Source organism: Penaeus monodon, chromosome 21 (assembly GCF_015228065.2).
Source record: "Penaeus monodon isolate SGIC_2016 chromosome 21, NSTDA_Pmon_1, whole genome shotgun sequence".
NCBI lineage: Eukaryota > Metazoa > Arthropoda > Malacostraca > Decapoda > Penaeidae > Penaeus > Penaeus monodon.
The window spans coordinates 23,711,843-23,712,628 of record NC_051406.1 but is presented as its reverse complement, the minus strand read 5'-3'; the positions used below and the strand labels follow the sequence as shown (position 1 = coordinate 23,712,628).

The window sequence follows — 786 nt, the reverse complement described above, 5'->3', positions numbered from 1 at the left end:
TGTAGCGTCAACCTCCCTGAAATGGATATTTCATAACAAATAATTATCTCATATCTTCCACTGAAAGGAAGGTCAGTTTTCGGTACATGATATCCAAGAAATTTTGAAAAATTATACAAACGCTTCTCAGATTTAAAAGAAATAATAATAAAGAAATGATAAAATAAAATAAAGATAAAGGACCTTGTGCAAAGGAACACTAGTTCAAGGAACATACTTCGACGTGATCTTCTGTAATATAGAAGTGCGTTTAGGCCTCGATGTGGGAAATACATTTGCCAAGAAATTGAGGCACGTTTTCAATAAAGCAATAAAGCCTTGCCTTGCTCACCCTACAGTCCTCCGCAGGTTTCGCTCGGTCCCTGTAAGTAAAACGTAAAAACGGTGGTTATTTCGTTATCAGCTTCGGAGAGTTTTTTTTTTTTTTTGTCAAATATAGCCTGCATTCACTTGGGGCAAACAGCGGGTTGGTTAAACACAGACAGATACACGCCTTACCTTGGCACGCTGGCACATATCAAGCATCTGCGAAACCCGGTCCTTGCAGAAGGTACCCGACACCTTGTATAGTACTGAAGGGAAAACGTTCTTAATCGGTCGCTGTAGAACAATAATGATATTTATAATATTTTTAAAAGAGATTCATATCTTGGTGTGTGTCGGGCGAGGGAGGAGGAGGGTGGTAGAACATATGCAATTAGATATGTTGAAATGAGAGCTAAACCGAATAATGTACCAATGTCTAACGAATACACACGTATGCAATCATACCGCAGAAATTACAGT

General features: G+C 38.7%; 1 protein-coding gene across 1 annotated transcript in view; it reads right to left on the bottom strand.

Moving 5' to 3' along the window:
* LOC119586617 overlaps nt 1–769 on the bottom strand; it is a 5,027-nt gene extending 4,258 nt beyond the window's left edge. The window contains exons 1-3 of the mRNA XM_037935364.1: nt 758–769; nt 499–600; nt 218–231 (exon numbers count right to left, since the gene is read on the bottom strand). Of these exons, the coding sequence (XP_037791292.1) occupies nt 218–231; nt 499–600; nt 758–769 (128 nt within the window). The remainder of the gene's footprint in view (nt 1–217; nt 232–498; nt 601–757) is intronic.
* Between the last annotated feature and the right edge of the window lie 17 nt (nt 770–786).